Below are 21,079 nucleotides of genomic sequence, written 5' to 3' on the forward strand. Positions count from 1 at the left end.
TTCAGCGAGACCAAACAAACAAATATGGCCGACTTTCTATTAAGTGGTTTACAGACTTATTGTGACTGTTTTCAGCTGACCAAAAGTCAACACACAGAAGCTCCAGACAAACTCTCCTTTTTACTCTCTGGTGGAACCCTTGCTGGAGGCTGGGGTGTCTTGCTGAGAACATATGTATTTGTCAGTGCTTCACATGATGACGGACATCCTTCTCCATATGGTACCAGGAAAAGTGAGAGGGTATGGTTCCAATGTGTGTGAGTCCAATCCTGAAAAGACAATTTTCTGAAAGTGCCCACTCGACTTGCCTGACAAATGACCTGACCTGCTGTGATGATACGGCCGTCCTCTTCCATATGGTCTGTCTTCTTTGAAAGCTGAGATGACCTTTGCGTTTTGGTCGACTGAGACACCACTGCTGAAGGGGAAATCATAAGCGAAGTGAAGTCCAACTTGGCCTTGGAGAAGACAGCTTTGTCTTTTGTTGCTAGATGTTTCGCCCTGCGTAGTTCAGTCATTTTTTTGTAGTCGGACCTTTTTGAATGACAGACATATCAGTGGAGCAGTCAGTAGCAATGCGAACAGTCACGTGTGAGCGCTTCATCGCGAAGAGGGGTCAGATCTTTGTCTGTGATTAAGCATAAGATTGTGTATTGTTATTGAACATAACAAGATTGTGTATTTTAATTGCATATTTAGTGATGTCTGTAATTATTCGTGACCGTGTTCTAATTTAGTTATTCTCGCGGTGACACTTGCTAGCATGTGTAATGTATAATTCGTCCAGCAGAGGTCAACAGAGCTACGTCTTAATTACAATTACGTCTATTCAGCCACATGTATGCATACTAGTTGTGAAACCATATAAAGGACATTTAGTGGTTAGCGCGCAGGCCTCACAGCTAGGAGACCTGAGTTCAATCCCACCCTCGGCCATCTTTGTGTGGAGTTTGCATGTTCTCCCCTTGCATGCGTGGGTTTTCTCCGGGTACTCCGGTTTCCTCACACATTACAAAAACATGCTAGGTTAATTGGTGACTCCAAATTGTCCATAGGTATGAATGTGAGTGTGAATGGTTGTTTGTCTATATGTGCCCTGTGATTGGCTGGCCACCAGTCCAGGGTGTACCTTGCCTCTTGCCCGAAGACATCTGGGATAGGCTCCAGCACCCCCCCCCAACCCTCGTGAGGATAAGCGGTGAAAAATGAATGAATAGCTAAAGAATAAGTGTGTTGTCATGTGATAACTTTATGTACATTTTTCCCCATCAGTTTGTTGAGATGGGTTCCTGGCTTCCTAACACTTCATCCAGATGCTCTTGAACCTCGGCTACAGCTGCCCTCAATTGAAAGGACATGGCGAGACCAGGGTCAGGACAGTTATTAATGAACATCGAGATCACTTCAACAGGTTTGCCCCGCCTATGGAGACACTCATCAGCAGCGTCAATGGAAGATACCTTCCAATATGTCAAACACGTCTGTGGGCAGGTCAGTTCCTCTCGATAACGACTTGTGTGGGCTCTGGCACCGCTCTGGGAGTTGGCGTGGAGCTCGCAGTGGGGATTGGTTTGAGCTAAGAGCTGATTGATTTATCATGAAGCTGGACCTGCCTGGGGAGGCCAACGTACCCCTTGACCTGATGCTTACGACCAACCCAAAAGCTAATACAGTACAGTACAAAATAACGACCAATTATTCACCTTTTATCTCTCCTAGAAGATTATTTTTTTATTTCTGGGACAGCCAATAACGACTTTTCTTACTGAGGAGTTGGCAACAGTGCACCCGAGTTGTTGACTTTGAGAAAGCTAAGCAAGGACTCATTAATCATACTAAGAGTGGAGCCAGAGGGAACTGTCCTACATCACATAGACCCGTGGACATGGTCTTAAAATAAAGTGTGTGTGTGTGTGTGTGTGTACATGAGGATGTCGTCCAATGAGGCGGCAGCATTACTCAACGCTGTGGCTAAAATAAAAGACAGGGGGTGCTGAGCGATGAACAAATTTGTTGAGGGCAGTGGTTGTGTATTCGTGCCATGGAGGATTAGTTCAGGAAACAATTTGTACCGCTGACAGATTTGTGCTAAAATCACTATTTTTTATTATTTTTATGAATCTGCACCGTATTGGCAAGATGTGTAATGTAATTTATAACCACTGTACTGTTAAATACCTTCAGTGATTTTGTCACGTTCATCTCTTACTGTACTGACTTGGCTAGGTTTTATGTTATTCGTTTATTCTATAAATATATGTTTATAGTAATTTTCCTTCATAGTAGAGTGCTATCTTTGTTGTGTAGGTATTTGGTTTTACTGTCCTTTTTGTAGCTTTCTGCTGCTGTAACATGTAACTCCACCAAATTCCTTGAAGCTATCACAACAGAAGACCTGGTGAGAAAGCTAAGCAGGTGAGACCTGGAGTAAGGACGAAGAGACACCAGTTCCACCCGCCTGCGAACTGAATCCAGCACCAACACCAAAGTTAGTGAGAATGGACAAGGGGTAAGACAGTACCCCCCTCAGCAGAAACTGCTTGAGCAATATGTGAAGGCGCATGCAACAGCTGCATGACACGACGAGTGGTCATCTGGTGGAGAGCAGCAACGACCAGGTAGGAGTTGGGAGTTGTCCGTCTTGATCCGCCCCAAGTGGAACAGCACCTTGATATGTTGGAACCACATATGCGTGTCGTTCTGTCAGAACTCCGGGATCTTCACAGCAGTGACTACAATTGGAGTTGGGGCAACATGGCTGACAACTCATCCACCGCTTGAAACATGGACCAGGGGGGAACCAATGTCGCAGTTGGAAGAAACTGACGGTTTCTCACATTATCAAGCTTCTCACAACAACCCCATGACAAAGATGGAACATCTCTTCATAGTGTTAACATTTGCACGTCCAAAACTGGGATACAAACCCCCCCCAACCTGACCATGTTCCATCTTTGTCATGGGATTGTTGTGAGCAGTTCGACAATAAAATTCTGCACAAGACCATACCTTGAGTGTTTCTTGCAACTACCACATTATAATAATACTAGCACAAATGTAATCATGGTTGTAATCAGTCACCGTGAAGTAGTTAGACATACTGTAAGTTTCACTTTTGCATCTCACAGCAATGATGGTGTGTTCAAGGACCTTCGAAGAAAGTGCAAAATCGCAACATTTGACAAAAAAACGTAATCAGTAAAGCATAAAGACAAGAAATTGTGGGCTTTTTAAAAACAGTGACATACAGTGGAAAATTATTTTTTTTCCCAGAACATCAAATTAACTGAAATAGTCAGTGACAACACAACTGTGAGAACCATTACGCACAAAATCCCAAAGTACAGTCGCCGTAGTGCCTACCGGAGTCAGTGTGATCCCCGCCATGACGTAAGTGTTCATGACTCCACCATTAAAAAAAAGCTCTGGGCAAAAATGGCCACGACCACTCGTCGTGTCAAGTTCTAAGATGAAAATGACAAAAAGAATATTTAGGCTCGTCTTAATTTTGACCCCCCCCCCCCCCAAAAAACTCTTGATGATCCTCAAGAGCTTTGGAAAAATACTCTTGTCTGACCAGACAAAAGTTGAACTTTTTGGTGTGTGTCCCATTACATCTGGTGTAAAAGAACATCAAACCAACAGTAAAATATGGTGGTGGTAGTGTGATGGTCTGGGGTCATTTTGCTGCTTCAGGACCAGGAAGACTTGCTGTGATAAATGGAACCATGAATTCTGGTGAGAATGTGTCGGTGACCTCAAGCTGAAACCTAATTGGGTTCTGCACCAGGACAGTGATCCAAAACACTCCAGCAAGTCCACCTCTGAAAGGCTGAAGAAAAAACAAAATTAAGACTTTGTAGTAGCCTGTCAAAGTCCTGACCTGAATCCTATTGACATGCTGTGGCATGACCTTAAAAAGACGCTTCATGCTCAAAAACCCTCCAATGTGGCTGAATTATAACAATTCTGTAAAAATGAGTGGGCCCAAATGAGTGTGCCACAGTGCTTTAAGAGTCTCATTAGAAGTTATTCCAGTTATTAGGTTTAGGAGGTACTTTTCACACAGGATCATGTAGGTTTGGATGTTTTTTTTCTCCCTTAATAGTAGTTTCATTTAAAAAGTGAATTTTGTGTTGTCATTGACTAATATTTCAATTTATTTGAAGTAACTGATCAGGAAGGGTGAAACCACTTCCACACCACTGTATGTCTCCTGCACATTTTACCTGCATTGTCACGGATTTATTCATGAGGGCCTATCAAGATGAATGAGATGTGTTTTCGCATTTGTGGAGCTTTTGTGGGGATGTGAGGACCAAAGCGCGGCATGCTGCATTAATCATCATAGTTGTTATTTGCAATATACTGACAGGGCTGGACGGAGGTCAGAGTTCAAGCATCCATGCCTGCTCCTTGCTCTCCTGCCATTGGAAGTCGGAAGACAGGAATAGAACAGAGACCGGTATTGCGTGAAGGCGCTATAAAAAGCCACCGAGGACGGCGGGGTGGGGGTGGGGCGGGTTGAATGTCGAGTGGTGCTGACATAGTATTTTTATTAAATACTTTCAAGATTCAAGTGTGAAGAATAACAAAGTTATGCCGAAGACCGACTAACACTCAGACAAAGACTTTATAGTTGTCAAGTTATGGTTGTATTTCATTGTACATCATGACCATCATGCAAAAAAACTCCAGCGTCCGCATGAAGGCTGGCAAGGGGGAGGTGGGGGGCAAGGGAGAGAAAGCGCAGTCCAATATTCATACCATTACAATGCGGGGAGAAAACATAGAGGGCCTCATACCAAGCCGCGGCTCCTGAATCCTTTTTTTTATGATTTCAATTTTGTTACGTTTTTTTTTAAATAAAACCGTCATGTCACCTAGTCAACATTCGAGATGGAGGACATTTCAAAAGATGCAAGTATCATAATAATATTAACATTAGCGCCATCTTCATTCAGGTACGTACATGGTAGAAATGCGTAACTGAAACATGCATAATAATAATCATCTGAATCATAAGAACTAATACACCCCCGTGGCTGCCCGAGGGACCCCCACCCTAACTCACTGAGCAGGCACAATTATTTTTAAAACCATCAGGGGGCAGCAGATTGTTGGTCACGGTAATTGAATGACCCCACCCCCCCTCGAAAAAAAAAGCCATCTCTGCCTGCGTTGCTTCACTTCCTGCCTCACGTGCAGGACTCCAGCATGGTAACTTACTAAGACAAAAGCAAAATAAAAAGACAAAACTCCCCAGGAAAATGAAAGCTAGTGGAGGTGGATGGGGACAAAGAGCACAGCGAGAGTGGGGGCGGTGGTCACACAACATTAAGGAGGACTGGTGGGTGGCGGTGTGAATATGTTTGAACACAGCACCAGGCGTGCTGTGGAATAGGTGATGGTTTAAAAATGGCGGCCTCCTTTGTGGCCAAAGGAATCTCTCTTCAAGAGGGTGGGAACAGGTATGAGGTGAGGTGGGTGAGGTGAGTGGGTCCCCCCGCCCCATTGTGTAGGGTGCACAGGATGCATGTACATATGATACACTTTTCTACATACATCTATACACACACTGTTTGCATACAGTGATTAGAACCAAACTACCCTGGCGCGAAGCAGGGGGGCGGGGGGCGAAACAGGCAAACAAACAAAAAAAGGACGGCTGAGGACAAGACAAAAGGACCAACATGCAAACGCCTAACCCTAAGTTTCCCCGCCTAAGCGCCCTCTACCGCCCCCTGCTGCATACGGACAAGACAGGACGTGCGTGGGAAAAAGCTTACACAATAAAATCCCTTCTTTTTTTCCTCTAAAAAGTGTTAAAAAGTAGCTTAGAATATCAATCGGACAAAACAAAAAAAGGCTCGTCACGGGACGCTAAAAACACAACAGAACACGCAACCTTAAATCATTAAATCAGAGCCCCCCCCCTACAGTTCTACACTTTGGTGCTTCATGTTTTTGATATCAAGTTTTATCATCTCTGGCTCAACACCCTCCACCCCAACCCGCTTCCCCGCCTCGATGCGTTTTTTTTTCCGTCTCCTCTTTTCCGCGGAGGGACGTGGGTCGTAATGTCGCGCTTCATGCCTTCGAAAAAAAAAACAACAAAAAAGAATTGAATATAAATGCTTGGTTGGGTTTTGGTGGTTTCTGGAACATCTAGCAATAATTTACAGTATATTCATCATAAGTTATAAACTGTCACAACTGGAAATCAGCTCCTCCCCTGGGACGTCCCATCTCACGAGGGCGCAAGAAAGATGGTTGCCGAGGGGGAGGGTCAAAGGGCAAAGACGCACCCTCCGCAATCAGTCAGGTGCCAAGATGCATGCATCGTCCCACGAGAGTGGGGGAGGGGAGGCGGCGGCCAAGGGAGGGCGGGCTTTGTCTTGTGCTCAGCTGAAACCGCCCCCAGCGGGTCAAAAGAGAGACAGGATTGGTTGGTATTGTGGAGAGGGATGCAATCTGGCCCGGCCGGGCCACTGGCACGAGCCCGTCCAAGCAGGGGACGAGCCCCTCCGCCCCCGAAACACGCTCGTCGAAAAAAACTGCCCCCCAAAACGCCTCCAGCAGGGTGGAGGCTCAGGACCACTGAAGGGAGAAGACAGGGGGGGACAAAGTGACCAAAATATTAGAAACAGCTCTCAGCATGATGCAGGACCCAATATAGCAATCCCGCCTTTATGGTGGTTGATTGCTTCCATACCCGACCGTATTCCGTGAATTTCCACAAGGTAGGAATGCTTATTTACAAATGCTATATTTTTGTACCACCTTAATAAAGTTTAACATTATTAGAACCCTCTAGACATGAAATAGTCACCTATAGTCACCTTTACACCCACATTACCCAATATAGTAGACATAAGAGAAAATAAGACAGACATAAATAAGACGTAATATAGAATCATACATGTAAGCATCAGGAGAGAAACGAATTGCATCACGTTACCTTCTATTTACACTTGGGTGGCCACTGTTAATGTTATCAAAGACTTTGATTGCACCCTTTCTATTCATCACAAAGGCTAAGAGTGCTTTAATATTTTTATATCACACTGGCTTCTTCTTACACTTGTTTCACGACTAAAATTGCCTGTCCAGAGACAGTTCGACCCCGGAAGGGCTTAACACAAGAACAATTTTCTAAGGGACATGTTAAGAAGTCCCTTTGGCCACAAATACACAACAAATACACAACACATTGTAACAAAACTGTCTGTGAATGTCACATAATGCTTGTAAATAGACCTAGGGGCCTCTTACACAAAAGTAGGATTAAGACATCCAGGATAAATGACTGAGCTGAGCTCAACCAACCCAAAACAAGAGCGTCTCGACTTAATTGGTAGCACAAAGCCCAAAGCGGGATGAATAGACACTGATTAATGAAGCCAGGTGAAACAGAGCCCGGATCAGTGGGCGTACACGTCTTCCTTAAACAGACCCCGCCTATCAATCACAGAGTCGCCGTTTCACCATGCCAACGAGAGCAATAATGTCAATATGGATATTAAAGAAACATTCCAACTTCCATGCCACTTATCGAAATAACTGAGGAACTTAGCAACTCTATAGACCGTAGAGAATGAGCAGCGACAGTATTTATGGACTTAACAAAAGCATTTGATACAATTCATCACAATATCTTAATTAACAAACTAGAAAGGTACGAATCATAGAGGTAAGTCTTGAACTGGTTAAAAAGCTACTTAGTAAATAGAAAGCAATATGTGAAGCTAGGCGAATATGCAAACATACAGGGCTCTACATTAAAAACAAAAGTTACTTGCCCATGGGGAAGCCATAATGATATCATCTAATTTTTGTGGCATCACATGAGAATCTCAAATAAAGATGAAATGAATATCATTTCTTGTGGTTGTTTTCCTACATAGATCATGATTAAATAGATCAAATTGTGGAGATGTATGTTAACATGGCATGCCATACTACCTTACACATCATAGTCGTAGTAAGCAGTGATATTTATAAGTTGTGCACCACAATGAAACATTATTGAATAGACACATTTGTGTACTAGTAAAGTGTTTGTAATCCAGCAAAAAATGCACAATGGTCAAACAATAATTTGTGAAGCAAAGGTGAGAAAAATACACAGAGAAATGGAAACGCTAGATTTTGTAGCTTGTGCAAAATCAGCACTTGGTATTGGATCTAGTCGGTGGTGTTTCATTGTGACCACTTCAAATTGTCAAAGCAATGTGATTCACTCACCTGTGCCATCATTTGATTTGCTGCCGCTAATAAAATACTTGTTTAGGAGGCACTGTTTCATCACTTTTTGGTGCTTTCCTTCGGAAGTTGTTGAAGAATTAAATGATGTTGGCAGGGACGCCATGATAGATGTTTTCGTAGTCAAACGATCGCTGATTGGTTGATCGCGAACAAGAACAGGTGTGGGTAAAATGCGGACTGTGGACTCCGGACCGCGGTCTAAATAAACGATTCTGATTGGTCTATTTCTATTTGTTTTTTTAAGATTTGCAAGGATTGGTTTGCAAATTACCACCGGAATTACGCAGTCCGTGTTTTACCAACACCCAACAAGAACCGCTTTAAAAAAAACTCTTCGCAGTTTGGCATGCCAAAGTGTACTTGCCCGTATTTTTATTGTTTTGTACAATTGAAACTTGTAATAAAATTAAAAAAAAAAAAAAAGTGCACTTGCCCGACGGGAATATCACTGATTGGATTTACTTGCCGCAAATTTTGTTTCAACTTTCCCCAGACCATTGGTACATCGTTATTGTCGAGCCCTGACATACATCAAATATATCATGTGGCGTACCCCAAGGGTCAATACTAGATGCCAGATAGTGCCATGAAAACACAGCATGGATAAACTCATTTCTTAACATTCATTCATTCTCTACCGCTTATCCTCATGAGGGTCGCTGGGGTGCTGGAGGCTATCCCAGCTGTCTTCGGGCGGGGTACACCCTGGACTGGTGACCAGCCAATCACAGGGCACATATAGACAAACAACCATTCCCACTCACATTCATACCTATGGACAATTTGGAGTCGCCAATTCATTCATTCATTCATTATCTACCGCTTATCCTCATGAGGGTCGCTGGGGTGCTGGAGCCTATCCCAGCTGTCTTTTCGGGCGAGAGGTGGGGTACACCCTGGACTGGTCGCCAGCCAATCACAGGGCACATATAGACAAACAACCATTCACACTCACATTCATACCTATGGACAATTTGGAGTCGCCAATTAACCTAGCATATTTTTGGAATGTGGGAGGAATGTGGGGAGGATTTTGGCTGTGGGTGGGATTGAACTCGGGTCTCATTTCTTAACACTCCCTGTGAAATATGTCAACCAGGGATGCATTGTGGATTGCATTCTTTATGGGCCTGTGAACATCACATTGTAGAAACAAGTACACAATAAAACTGGAAACATAATACTGAGAAAAACCAAAAGTGTAAACAGTACAAAAAAATTGACATTTGGCCAACAAGTGGTTAGCATATTGGCTAGCACACAGTCAGGTTCTCGGGAAGACCTGGGTTCGGATCTTGGCTTGGGCATCTCTGTGTGGAGTTTGCATGTGCGTGTTTGGGTTTTATCCGGGTTCTCCAGTTTCTCCTCACATTCCAAAAATATGGTTAGGTTATTTGCTGAGTCCAAACTGTGAACCCACAAAATTCAAAGCGCAAAATGACAAGCGTTTACATAAGTCAACTACTTCTTTATATTCAATACCAGGGCTCGACAATAACGTTGTACCGATGGCCCGGGGCAAGTTAAAACAAAATTCGGGCAAGTAAATCCAATCATTAATATTCCCGTCGGGCAAGTGCACTTTAGCATGCCATACTGCCAAGAGTTTTTTTTAAAGCGGTTCTTGTTGGGTGTTGGTAAAACACGGACTGCGTAATTCCGGTGGTAATTTGCAAACCAATCCTTGCAAATCTTGAAAGGACCAATCAGAATCGTTTATTTAGACCGCGGTCCGTAATCCACAATCCGCGTTTTACCCACACCCGTTCTTGTTCGCGATCAACCAATCAGCGATCGTTTTACTAGGAAAACATCTATCATGGCGTCCCTGCAAACATCGTCTAATTCTTCAACAACTTCTGAAGGAAAACACCAAAAAGTGATGAACCAGTGCCTCCTAAACAAGTATTTTATTAGCGGCAGCAAATCAAATGATGGCACAGGTGAGTGAATCACATTGCTGTGACAATTTGAAGTGGTCACAATGAAACACCACCGATTAGATCCAATACCAAGTGCTGATTTTGCACAAGCTACAAAACCTAGCGGTTCAATTTCTCAGTGTATTTTTCTCACCTTTGCTTCACAAATTATTGTTTGACCATTGCGCATTTTTTTCTGGATTAAAAACACTTTACTAGTACACAAATGTGTCAAATGTTTCATTGTGGTGCACAACTTGTAAATATCACTGCTTACTACGACTACGATGTGTAAGGTAGCATGGCTTGCCATGTTAACATACATCTCCACAAATTTTCAGACATTTCTCCAAATACAATGCATCAGTACTATTATCTGATGAATTATCAGCATATATTGATATATGATATCATTATGGCAGTCTTTTCATTTTACATGGGGCAAGTTCGGGCAAGTAGTTCTCACCTTAAGGATTCCCCATGGGCAAGTCATTTTTGTTTTTAACGTAGAGCCCTGAATACCCATGTCACGTGTGTGTGTGTGGCTACCTGATCACTGTAGTGGCGCGGCAGGCGCTCCCGAGCAGTGGAAGTGAACGTTGAGCCACTTTCCGTCGCGGCGGTGCCACACCCGGGTCTCCTCCGACTGGCTGGAGCGTGGGCGGCCAGTGACGTCTACGAACTGTGTGAGGCGGATGTAGGCAATGCAGGCGGCGTCCTCGCCGATCAGGTGCACGTGGGGGTTGAGCAGTGTGGTGTGCACTGGCTTGTTGTTCTTGCTTAGCACTGTGTGTGGAGGGGGGGTCGAGAGTTAAGTCACAGGTTGACATGACTCTTGTTTGCAGGGTCACTCGTAAGTGTTCTAGATGTGAATTTTTAGCAAAAAAAGGCTTGCAGTCACTCGTCTTTGTAGCCTATCTTGCAGTCCATCTGTCAGTTTCAGGCAGTAAATCCATAGCACTAGTCTAGGAATCTTAGAATAATAGTATGGGGGCCCATTCCAGGGCTATATACAGTAAGCAGCGATCGCTTCTCTACACAATATCAGTATTAATGTCATGAATATGTCACTTTCTTGGCTTTACCGAGTTCTGGTTCCTGGAATGTGTTCTGGTTGTGACACCACAGCCAAGATGGCTGCGATGGCAGATTTGAAACTTGCTGGGGGCATGCCAAAATCATGTCAAAATCCCGGTTCATTTCACTCCTATTTCATGGTTGTCTATTTATCTTTGGCAGCAGTATGGAAAAAATGATTCATTAAGTGAGTACTTTCATTTTCTTATTGTTTTTGGTGTCAGGAACATTTTTAGGCATTCGCTATTACATCAGGCAAATAAGTCACAACAAATTGACATGAGAATAAAAAACATTATGTTGATAGCCGATGCTTGGCTATAATGCAATACTGTGTGTGTGTGTGTGTGTGTGTGTGCTCACAGTTGTCAAAGTAGAACTTGTGAAAGTCCATGCCCTCCACCAGGTTGCCCAGGGCCTCAGGTTCAAAGGAAGTAAGTCCAGGATCACAAATCCTTCTGCGCAGGAAACGTCGCGGAGAGAAATGTGTGAGAATTTTATCGGCCTATGAAGTAAAAGATCATCTTGCTCGTCGGCTCACGTGTAGGCATCAAAGTCGCCATTGTTGATGGCTTCGATCAGCTGCTCAGTTATCTTGATGATCTCCTGTTTGCGAGCTAGAAGACGCAGCAGAGAGAGACACAGACGGAGAGGATGGTCAAACAAAAAGGCTAACAACACGCCAACTGTTCTTTATCACTGCGAAGTGGCAGTCCGACACTTGGATCCTTGCCTCCTTTGTGCCGCAAAGGGCAAAAAGCTGACGGGTCACTTGTGACATCCATCTGGCTAACTGAGCAAACGTCTTAGTGGCTTAGTGACAGCTAAGTTATAACGATATCAAGGCAGTATCAGTTCAATACTAGCGTGATGATAGCTATTCATTCATTTTCTACCGCTTATCCTCTTGAGCAGAGGTAGGGAACCTATGGCTCGGGAGCCAGGTAGGGCTCTTTTGATGACTGTATCTGGCTCTCAAGCGTTTCTTACCACAATAAAAATGTATTTTTGCTAACATTTTAAAGTAAACATCACGGAAATGACTGTTAAAAATAATCAACAACTTTCTTATGCATTTTAATCCATCCATCTATTTTCTACTGCAATACGGCCGACCATATCTATCTTTCCTGATGATATTTTCCAGGTCAAACACCAAAACTTGATTATTACTGGGTAATGCGGTAGTCTACCTCGGTCATTGAGATGTCAACATGTAAATATAAACTTTTCTCCTTTAGTCAAATAGTCACCTAGCTAAAGCTGCAGAACTAAGCCTTCTGACGAAGATGGCCAAAAGAATGAAATACATGTAAGAAGTATGGTGCAAAACCATGCAGCAGCAGAAGTTGTATTAATGGCAACAAGTATTTGATTCATTATTAGACACTGTGCTGCTCACGAAAGTGTGCTGGCCACACCCCATTGGCGTGGGGTAGTGTGCCTGGTCTACGTAATTAGAGCCCATTATATCTAAAACTGTTGGTCTTACATAAAAATGCACACATTTTATTGCATTCAATGTTTAAAAAATGTATATGGCTCTCACAGATACACATTTTAAAATATCTGGCCTTCATGGCTCTCGTAACCAAAAAGGTTCCCGACCCCTGCTCTTGTGGGTCGCGGGGGTGTTGGAGCCTATCCCAGCCTATCCCGGCGAGAGGCGGGGTACACCCTGGACTGGTGGCCAGCCAATCACAGGGCAAATATAGACAAACAACCATTCACGCTCACATTCATACCTATGGACAATTTGGAGTCGCCTATTAACCTAGCGTGTTTTTGGAATGTGGGAGGAAACCGGAGTCGCCAGAGAAAACATGAGAACATGCAAACTCTACACAAAGATGGCCAAGGGTGGAATCGAACTCTGGTCTCCTAGCTGTGGGGCCTGCGCGGTAACCACTCGACCGCCATGCAGCCCACTTTTTCCACAAATATATGTGCTTTTGATGTGTTACATTATATTTTATATATAGTATACATTTAATTTAAATATACTGTATGTTATTTAGCAACAGAGTATTTTTTTTTCTTCTTCTTCTGGCTCAGAATATGCTAATTATCCGTTTTTAAAAACCCAAATATTAACCCTTTTCTAACCCGAGTATTGGGTTATGTTTACGCCTATTGGGATGTCCCCATCAAAAGAAATATTGATTTGTTTTCTGCACATGTTCCATTCGAAAGGAATCTTTGGTGACAGGAAGTATTGAAATTGAAAACATGTCGGCATGCAAAATTGCACAATTTTGGAGCAAGGAGGAAACTAACCATCTCATTAATGTGGTGAAAGACAGAAAAATGTCGATGTCCTTAATAGACTGTCTATAGACGCCTTTTTTTGGTGTTTTTGTTTTTGCATGCAGGAAGAAGTGGAAATGAAACGCATTGTGTCATGATGTTCTCCGTGGGTGGAGATGTCAGCGGGCCACTGTTTTGATCAGGATATCCTGATTGTTTACAATTACTGTGTATACAAGAATAATCCTGTATGCTCAGGCATGTAAACAGGTTATTCCGAATGTTTCAGAAACCGCAATATTAACCTTAACTGGAATATAGACTGCAACGTAGTGTATGTCTCCTTTTATTCCCATTTCATACTTTTAAGAGCCTCCCTCTGCAATTCTCTTTAAATTGGAATCATGGAATTGTTTGACTGATCTCTCCATACAATTGACAAAATCTTCTTGATGAGAGGCTCCAGTTCAGGGGAACCTGTGTGCCCTGACGGAACGGTCACTGATGGTACGTAGTTGGGGGAAGTGAAAGGCCTGGGGATTCTCATTTCCATGGAGGACATCTACCTAATCGGAACCATGTCAACAGATCTGGTGCTGTTTGGATTATGATCACAATGTAACATATATAATCATATATGTATGATATATTGTGATCATATATATTATATATGATCACAATAATATGTTATAATCACAAGAAGGAAAACAACTTGGAGAAGCTTTTGGCAGTGCAAAGGCAGATGGACGATTGAGAGACCAAACAGAGTAGCCAGGTCTATTGGAATGTGGCTACTTGCACCAACACTCCCAAAATCTACATCTGTATTTCCGCCCACCCTCCAACCCCCCCCAACCTCTTTTCCCAAGTCTCCCAGGTTACTGCAGCAGGACGCTCTGACCCTCCACTACTTCTTCACGGACACCTGTTATCTGTTGTCCCTGACCCATGGACATCTCCATGGCAACTGCTGTGTGTTTTTTTTCTTTTTGGGGGGGGGGGGGGGGGGGGGGGGGGTTGATGGGAAGAAAGTGAGAGCCTGAAACAAAGGACTCATATCAGTATGTAATGTAACCCAGCAGCAGAGTGTGTCACAGGTATGACATGAGAAAGCAACAGCACACAGCATTGGCCAGCAGGGGGGAGTGAAGCAGGGTGGTGGTGGTGGTGGTGGGGGTGGGGGGGGGTCAGTTAGTGTGGACTTGTTCTTACTGTGCTTAGCGTTGTTGCTTTTAGTAGGGACAGTGTCACCCGCTATGGAAGCAGGGAGCTCCGTGTCAGGGCAGGAACTGCTGTTGCCCATGCTGTTCCAAGCCATGCGCTTTACATCATGCTGTGGTACTGAAACACACAACGGATGTCAACACACACACACACAAACGGATGCAGGCTAACAAAAGATGGATGGAAATGAAGACTGAAACAACACGGCTGATGCAAAATGAAAAGAGATTCAGGGTAGTTGCTAGGCATCATTAGACAAAAAAAAAACAACACACACTGCCAAGTGCATGCGAGGTGAGGCCACACACACACACACACACACACACACACACGCAGCCCACACCAGGATGGCAGCTGGAAGCAGGATGAGTGAAGCTCTGATTATGACGCGGGCGATGTCAAGTAACTGCTGGCCCTATTCTAATGCTCAATACGGTGCCCTCTGACCAAATGTCCACAGCAGCGAGGACACTTACAGGTAAGGGGGGGGTGCTTAAAGTTTAAGAGGGAGGCAAAAACGGTTGGTGTTCAGTGCAGGTGTGTCTGACAAGAGGTCAAGAGCGGGGAGATTAGCGCAAGGAGAGGACCTCAGAGAAGGGAAGTAATAGTTGATGAACACAAAAAAGATTAAAGCCACATACGCCAAAGTGGGGGTGGGGTGTATACTAGACCCCCAAACAGGAATGGGCATAACACAAAGAAAGTCACTCCTGTGAAAAGACATCGCCATGACGAAGACAAACTAAAAGAATTGCCTACACCACCTGAAAATGTATGCCTGTTGGAGCTTTAGAGGAAGAACTGAAAATAAAAATTAACATGAAAAAACAAACTAGTTGTTTTAGTAAGTACAGTATATACACTTAGTATATCTCACTATCTTGAGAAGGTTTATCTCGTTTATCACAGGAATAAAATCATAGAGTACCTGCAAACATTACAGAAGTCAGAACAATTAGCCATGCATTTTATAACCGATTATACCCACAAGAGCCCATCCCGGGTACTTATGGTCTTCCAAATAGACAAGGAAGGGGCCTCCGTCAGACCCATCGTCAGCAGCATTAACTCTGTAACTTACAATATTGCTAAGTAGGCGGCCAACATCGGAGAACCCCTGCGGTACAAAAATTTAACTATGATTTAATTCAATGTCACCTCTCTGTTCACCTGTATTCCAACCAAAGATGCAGTGGAAACTGACACAACGTTTACACCTTGACCACACCCTCCAAGACTCTGCATCTCAAAGAGAAAGAGCAATCTCTCTTGGCAAACTAGGCTTAGCCACCTTGGCAATGACCATCATTACAAACGAATGGGATGCTAACGAATGTGACACCGCCAAACGACTACCATTGGCGAGCAGAGGCACCACTCCACTGTATCGTAACAATCTGTCCTATCTAGTCTGACTGGTGTGTGATCCACCAAGTCTTTGAACATGAACTAGACTAGAGCTGTCCTATCTAGTCTGACTGGTGTGTGCGCCTCCAAGTCTTTGAACATGAACTAGACTAGAGCTGTCCTATCTAGTCTGACTGATGTGTGCGCCTCCAAGTCTTTGAACATGAACTAGACTAGAGCTGTCCTATCTAGTCTGACTGGTGTGTGCTCCACCAAGTCTTTGAACATGAACTAGACTAGAGTTGTCCTATCTATTCTTTGATAATGAACTGATGAAGCCTACTCAGATGGGAGGCCAAACGTCCTCCAAGACAACCTGGACAGTCAAGTTGCGATCAATTGAATGCCCTGAGAATACAATGACCAGCATGAATGAGAATATTCACAGGTCTAGAATGTTAGTACACAAAAGAAACACCCATTAACAGAGCAGAAGAGGGAGGGGTGGGGAGAATGTAGCTATATTATGAAAGTGGCGAAAAGCTTCTTCAGACAGGCCAGACTCGGAGGCCAGTTTGGGCAGGCGGGTGCAAGGGCAGACAGGCTTTGTCCAGCTGGAGCTGTCACGTTAGGGCACAAGAGGGGAAATTGCAGTCATCACAAATGCACACACACACACACACACAGACAGACAGACAGACACACACACTTCAGGGTTCCCACAGCGTCCCTGATGACTTTTGCCTGGATTGCATGAATTGCTCTTAAGGAGTGTGCGCTTGGAGACTGGATGGTACAAGGCTCTCCCAACGCTTCACCGCTAGTTTGGCTCTTCACGGTTTCCTTTTTCCAGTTTTGAGATTAAGTTGGTCACAATGACATCGTGTGTTGAGATTTTGGGAACACGGTGACACCACCTGAGTGGATGGGACCTCAGCTTGTAGCCACGTCGCCAATTATTAGCAGGGTTCCATGCAGACAAGTCCAGATGGAAGGGAAAGAGGGCAGGCAGATTTGAGGTGTAAAAATTTGAGTCAATCAGCACATTCATAAGATTTAATTTACTAAGTCAATCTGATAATTTTACTAGATTCATATCAGTTCATTATTTTAAGTCGTTATGCAAATCTATTCTCTTTATTTGTTTGCCACAATAGTCTTAGAAATTGATGACGACATAATTCCAAATTATGGCAAACAAAATTTATATATTAGGGACACTCCGATTGATCACTACCTGTTCTTTTGAATGAGGCAAATTTTTAAAAATAAGGATATTTTTTTAAATAAACAGGGGTCCTCAACCCCCTGAATGATGACATCTTCGTCCAGCCACAACTGCACACCTGAAGTGAGTGTGGCTGCCTCATGTGTTCTTGCTCAGTCATGTCTGTTCCTGGGTCTGAAGCTGTGTCATCAATTGTCCAGCCACCTTGCATCGCCGCCCTTGCAGGGTACGTTCCTTTGTTGACTTTTCGTAGCCATTGGCGAGTATCTCCAATAAACTGAGACAGCATTGGAGATTGCCATCATCAAAATAATATTTTGCGTTCAGTTGCGTTATCATTGATTTGTATGATGAGCTGTCACTCATTTTATTAGTAATTAAATATTTTTTGGGCCCCCTGGCAGCTCCAGACCTTAGAATTGTCCTGACTCGCCCCCCTTATATGGCCACCCTAGCCAATAGCACTCATCATGAATTGAAAAATCCCTGATCGGAGCATTCCTAATATATATGTTCATGTACCTTTTCTATATATTTATTTGCTCACATTACAGGTGACGGCAGGGCCATAACGGTCAAATTGGGGCCCCCAGCAGACTTTTATTTACAAAATGACAGTGTTACCAACCGGGGAAGAAATGCCCCCACTGGGCCCTTCCTGGGCCACTGTGGTCCCCACATCTGTACGACCTAACTGACTCACCAAAAATTATGTTTACACTACATGACTTGACTAACAGACCAGTGAACTAGTTGGTGTGCTGTCAATCATTGCGACAACGAAGGTGGGTGTCAAATTAGTCACTCGGAGCTTCATGGTGCCATGCGCCCCCTTCAGTCTGTTTGCAAATCAAGCGCTCTTCAAACCTTTCAGGCATTTAGAGAACGTCAAGCCCCTGTGGGAACCCATAAAAATTATTTTCTAAAAAGGTTTTTGCCAAAAGCGTTGGGAACCCGAACACAGTAGCTTGGCAGGTCAGAGTGACGGGGGTAGGGGGGCGACTGAAAAAGGTGTAAGAGGTCACTGCTTGGGAGTTTGAGGGGGCACGTGGTGGTGGTGGTGGTGGGGGGGGGGGGGGGGGGTGTTGCTCAGGGTGAGTTGTTAGCTCCTTGCCAGGCACGGGATAGGGTTGGAGTGGGGGCCACCGCATATCTTCCTGTGTTAGAAAACAAACTTACTGGCAGGTGAACTTTGAGGTGAGGGCAGGAGCGGGGGCATCTCCTCAGTGGCGCTGCTCTGACTCAGCGCTGTACTGTCGGCTAGAACACACAACGTAGCCAGACGCACAACATGTACAAACATCCACACAGTCAAAAGAGACACGAGCGGTGATCCAGGGTATCTCCGCACACCTGTCTGTAACCCGATTTCAGGTGAGGGCGGGAAAAAGGAAAAGGAAAGAGTGGGAGTACCTTGCCTACCTTTCATTTCCTCCTCCTCATTGGTGGCGTTGCTCTCTGTTGATCCCTGCAGCAGAGAAAAACACACACACAAAAGGCAATAAAACTATGTGTCACAAGTTAGAGTGTTTATTTGGAGATTCAACACACACACACACACAACACACCTTGACACCATCAGGAGGGTTGTGCACCACTGTGCTTTGAGATTCCTGCAAAACACAACACAGCAGTTGCTGCACATTGTGGAGATCTTGGGAGTGGCAGCGCTTAACGTAAGCCATGTTTCCACCTGACAGCTTTAGTCCATAAAAGAATGGATGGGTACCAATTTTTAATACCCTTCATGACTTGGTCGACTCAGATGGGTTGTCAACGTAAACATACTTAATACTTATCGTGCGGAATTGATAGTGTATTCAAGTAAAAAATGAGTGCAATTCTTGGCTGCAACCAGCAGAGGCACTGTTTAGTCCCTAGTTTGTGGTCTAAAGAAGCCCGACGCTATGGCTACAACTCCTCCAGCTAGTATTATAATATGAAGCAGGAGTTCAGAACATTCAAAGAGAATACTACATTTAATATTTTTAAAACAAATTGCCAAGCTATTTACGCCACATAGGTTTTTTTGGTTTGCCCTTTCAAACGATACGGTACTAAACTGGACCCTCGATGGAAAGCTAGCGTTGAAGTTAGTCCATCAGTCTGTGTGGTCTTTCCGGCCTTCACTAAACTTCTTAATTTGAAGCACATCGTCCCGCCCGACTTACCCCCCTCCAGCTGAAAGTCACTACCTCAGGAGACAAGACTGCATTACGTAAGCCACAAGATGCAATGTGTGCTAGCTTCCCCCCCACCTCGCACAAAAAAATATTTAATAAATCTCAGCATGCGTCTACAAGGACAAGAACACAGCAGTCAGGTTGAGTGGGTTGTTATGGAGGGGAAAGAACACCAGGTGAGCACAGACGTGGATGAAGATGAAGTGAGACGGATGGAGCGATGGCAGAAAGGGTAGTGTTCATCTTGACAGGAAATGACGTTAATGCTGGCAGAATTAATAAAGTATCTACCTAATGGCCTTACAGTCGCTGTGTGGGGGTGTCACCATACACTCAACTCACGAGACGAGATGATATTTTAACATTACTTCTAAGACCCCCGGTCTCTCCTCCAGGCACACCTCCTGCTGAGCCCACTCTGCTGTGATTAGTCACACTGTCGAGGACTTCTAGACAACTGCCGACAGATCCCTTATGTCTGATGACTTACACAAAATAAACAGTTGGGCCCATGTTCATCAAAAGTGTGAAGTGCCATCGACAGATGAGCATATTTTTCTCTTGCTGGCCAATAACCAGCAACTCCAACCAGTTCTGCCGGATGCTTGCTTATATTAAATATTTCCTGGTCGCCATTAGTCCGGGTTGCAGTGACGTAGGTAGAAAAAAACAAACAAACAAACAAACAAAAAGCTTGTAGAGCCATCCAAAACTGCTTTCAGGGCTCACTCAAACGGTCAAACCTCATTATCTGTTGGCAATGTTTAACATGAGAATGCAACATTGCAAGAACATTTATAGGTCAGAAAAGAGGAAACGCATAATAGGTCCCCTTTGAACTTTTGATTATTTGACTATTTCACTTTAATACTTCTAATTGCACACTGTACATTCTTGCATTTTTTCTGATCAGAAGAAGAACTCTGCAATAATTAAGATCATTTGCGGTGGCTACAATACAACACTGATCGGGCTAATGTTCTAGACTGGAGCAAGGCATGGGACTACAGTTCTGTACAGATGGAGATCATGCTCCTTATGCATCTGAACAAGGTGAACATGTACATCCTGACATTCTATGGAATTACCCAAATGATATGTGGGGAATAGTACAGTGACACACGTATCAATTGGTCAGTCTTAATCTTAACAGACATTTTAAATGGAGAACTCAGGAAGACATGTGCACCTCAGAGGGTAAGTTGATGGATGACGGAGCAACAAGCACTGACGATGATGACACAGTGATCATGAGGGTAAAACGTACAACTAAACAGGGTGCGACACTGCGGCGGCCTACTGTACCATCTGGGCGTTGGTGTCTTTCAGGGCACTGATGGCGCTCACTATACTGTTCTTACTGTTGTTGGTGGAAGGCTGGGGCGAGAACGCAAACACTCACAGATTAAATTGGCAGGCCTTGGAGGAAATGGGGCTCATGTTAGTCAAGGCTTGCAGTTGTTGAGAGCTAACAGGGCAAATAAGAGGGTGAGTGCCACACAATGGCCTCTAGATCATCATTTTTACTGCCTCGATAACTCCCTATGCCTCCACCACTTAAGTGCACACACTCCCCAGGGGCA

The 21,079-nt window shown here is 44.1% G+C and overlaps 1 protein-coding gene across 18 annotated transcripts in view; it reads right to left on the bottom strand.

Annotated features, from left to right (window-relative positions):
* Positions 1–4,632: 4,632 nt before the first annotated feature.
* The window catches only part of LOC131109252 (calcium/calmodulin-dependent protein kinase type II subunit gamma), a 41,888-nt gene continuing 25,441 nt past the window's right edge, over positions 4,633–21,079 (bottom strand). For 2 of the 18 annotated variants that reach the window (XM_058061002.1, XM_058061000.1), the window contains 9 exons: positions 20,802–20,873; positions 18,882–18,926; positions 18,727–18,781; positions 18,493–18,573; positions 14,727–14,855; positions 11,809–11,884; positions 11,631–11,725; positions 10,740–10,976; positions 4,633–6,600 (listed from right to left, as the gene is read on the bottom strand). In XM_058061002.1, the coding sequence (XP_057916985.1) occupies positions 10,744–10,976; positions 11,631–11,725; positions 11,809–11,884; positions 14,727–14,855; positions 18,493–18,573; positions 18,727–18,781; positions 18,882–18,926; positions 20,802–20,873 (786 nt within the window). In that variant the 3' untranslated portion in view covers positions 4,633–6,600; positions 10,740–10,743. The remainder of the gene's footprint in view (positions 6,601–10,739; positions 10,977–11,630; positions 11,726–11,808; positions 11,885–14,726; positions 14,856–18,492; positions 18,574–18,726; positions 18,782–18,881; positions 18,927–20,801; positions 20,874–21,079) is intronic. The other 16 variants (XM_058061003.1, XM_058061008.1, XM_058061010.1 and 13 more) reach the window with 11 other exon arrangements.

This window comes from Doryrhamphus excisus, chromosome 22 (genome assembly GCF_030265055.1).
Source record: "Doryrhamphus excisus isolate RoL2022-K1 chromosome 22, RoL_Dexc_1.0, whole genome shotgun sequence".
In the NCBI taxonomy this organism is placed as follows: domain Eukaryota; kingdom Metazoa; phylum Chordata; class Actinopteri; order Syngnathiformes; family Syngnathidae; genus Doryrhamphus; species Doryrhamphus excisus.